General features: G+C 37.5%; 1 protein-coding gene across 1 annotated transcript; it reads right to left on the reverse strand.

Annotated features, from left to right (window-relative positions):
- Nucleotides 1117-1845, reverse strand: LOC109826610. The gene has a single exon (XM_020393634.1). It carries the CDS (start codon nucleotides 1843-1845, stop codon nucleotides 1117-1119), a length of 729 nt encoding a protein of 242 aa, XP_020249223.1.

The following is a 2240-nucleotide window of genomic DNA, read 5'->3' on the forward strand; positions in this document are numbered from 1 at the left end:
GAAAACCGTCGCAATAGCTCAATCAAAACCGCTGCAATAGCTTAAAAACCGTCGCAATAGCTCAATCAAAACCGTTGCAATAGCTTAAAAACCGCTTACCTTTTAAAACTGTTGCGTTAGATGCGGGGGCAACGGTTCAAAAAACCGTCGCAATAGAGTTCAAAACCATTACGGTAGAGCTAGGGCAACGGCAGCATATGAGGCGGTTTGAGAACCGTCGCACTTGCTCAAGGGCGACGGTTCCATGGCTAGCGCAACGGTTTTGAACCGTTGCGTTAGAGCAAATATGTGGTAGTGAACTTTAATTATGGAAAAGCATAAGCAATCACGTCCTCATTTTATATCAAAAGATAACATATTCTAATTCCTAAAGCATCAGTGAGAATTACGAATTTACCTTTCCTTTCAGATAGCGTCAATATTGGTGTTGTAGTTAGGAATATTTTGAGTGTAGCATCATTAATATTGGTGCTATAGTTAGGTAAATTATAAGAGGTTTAAATGCCTTCTGACATTTTGTTGTCAATTTGAATTTCTTACCTTTACGAAGAAACTTCATCATTGGTGCTAAAATTTATGAATAATCTTTGATAAATCTCTAATAGTTACCCACCATCTCTAATAAACTATAAAGTTCTCCTAGGTTAATCAGTGGCTTAATCTTCAAAACTACTTCAACTTTACTCTGATCAATAGATAATCCTTTGGGATGATACAATGTGCCCTAGAAATGACATGCTTTCTAACCAAAATTCGTACTTGCTTAGCTTGCTAAAAAAATCATCTTCTTCGCATTATTTTTATAATCAATCTGAAATCATGCTTCTCCAGCATCTTAAAGCAGGTAGGTTATCATCAATGGACACAAGTATAAACTTCTATAAATACTATGTAGACACATGATTCATAAGATTAGTGAAGTCAAAACGAGTGTTCGTCATATCGAATGGCATAACATTTATACAAAATGCCCATAACGTGTCCTAAAAGCTATCTTTTTTTTTGGTAAATGAAAAATTTTATTCATTTCCAAAATGTAAGAAGTATATACATCAAGAATCTCACTGTCAAAAAGGTGAGATAGCTACTTGCAGCTCTAATAGGAGAGCTCAACAATCATGAGAAATACAGGTAATCAACAGTACAATATAAGCTACGACCTACAGTATAAAATGTACAATTAGACTGAAGCAGACCAAAATTTTGCCTCCTCACCATGTGCAGCACCTTCCTGTCAACATGGAGATTGCAGTGAGCTCTATAATGAGAGGACCCATTCTCTGCATTCATCCGGCCAGTCAGAATATCCAACTTAATGTTCTTAATCAAGCAATCAGCAGTTCTACTTTGCAGCTTGAAAATTCTGCAGTTTCTTTCTCTCCAAATATTATAGACAGTAGCCGCTAATGCCATCCTCTTGATTCTTTGTTTTAAACCCCTACCCCTCAATCTGAAACTATACCAATTCATGAGGGGGGACCATACACAGCATCTCCATTTGAAATTGAGCCACTCCATAATGCTATTCCAGACATAAGTAGACATTGAGCATTCAAAGAAGAGATGGCTACGATTCTCAGCATATGAGCCATCACATAGCTTGCATATTGAAGACTGAATGATCCCATGTGTCATTAATCTATCTTGGGTTTGAAGTTTATCTTGTACTACCAGCCACAAAATGAATGAATGCTTTGGGTAATTCAGTATCTCCCAAACAGTCTCGTGCCATGTTACAGGTGCAGAGATAGGATGTAGACTGGTATACAGCTCAAAAAGTTGCAATCTGGAATTGACAATGCAAGAGGCTATACGCTGCTTAAGACTTTCAATCCCTCCACACATTATCAGACATTTATCTCTGATTTTCAAGAGTTGCTTCCACAACCAAGAGTCCCCCTTCCTAGCTTTAACCTGCCAGAATATACTCTATTATGATGCCTTTTTGACAATGCAAGAGGCTATACTGAAATGCACACAATGAAAGATCTAGGCCAGATATAAATATTGGAAAATCTATTGAAGGAAATGATACAGGTAAATCTGTTGCACAAGACAGTTTTGGAATTGGCTGGAAATTTTCATGATCAGAGGATTACAATCTTGGTATGACATCCTTTTGCAAATCAAAGGAAGCCCCAGGTATTTTATAGGTAAAGTTCCTTCAGGGAAGCCCAGGGAGTTAGCAATGGCAATTTTAGTATCCTCCGACACTCCACCATAGAAAATGGAACACTTTG

The sequence above is a fragment of the Asparagus officinalis genome, chromosome 10 (genome assembly GCF_001876935.1).
Source record: "Asparagus officinalis chromosome 10, Aspof.V1, whole genome shotgun sequence".
Taxonomy (NCBI): Eukaryota; Viridiplantae; Streptophyta; class Magnoliopsida; order Asparagales; family Asparagaceae; genus Asparagus; species Asparagus officinalis.

Coding starts and splice junctions, on each gene's coding strand:
- LOC109826610 (XM_020393634.1), bottom strand. CDS start 1,845: ATGTGTGGAGGGATTGAAAGTCTTAAGCAGCGTATAGCCTCTTGCATT.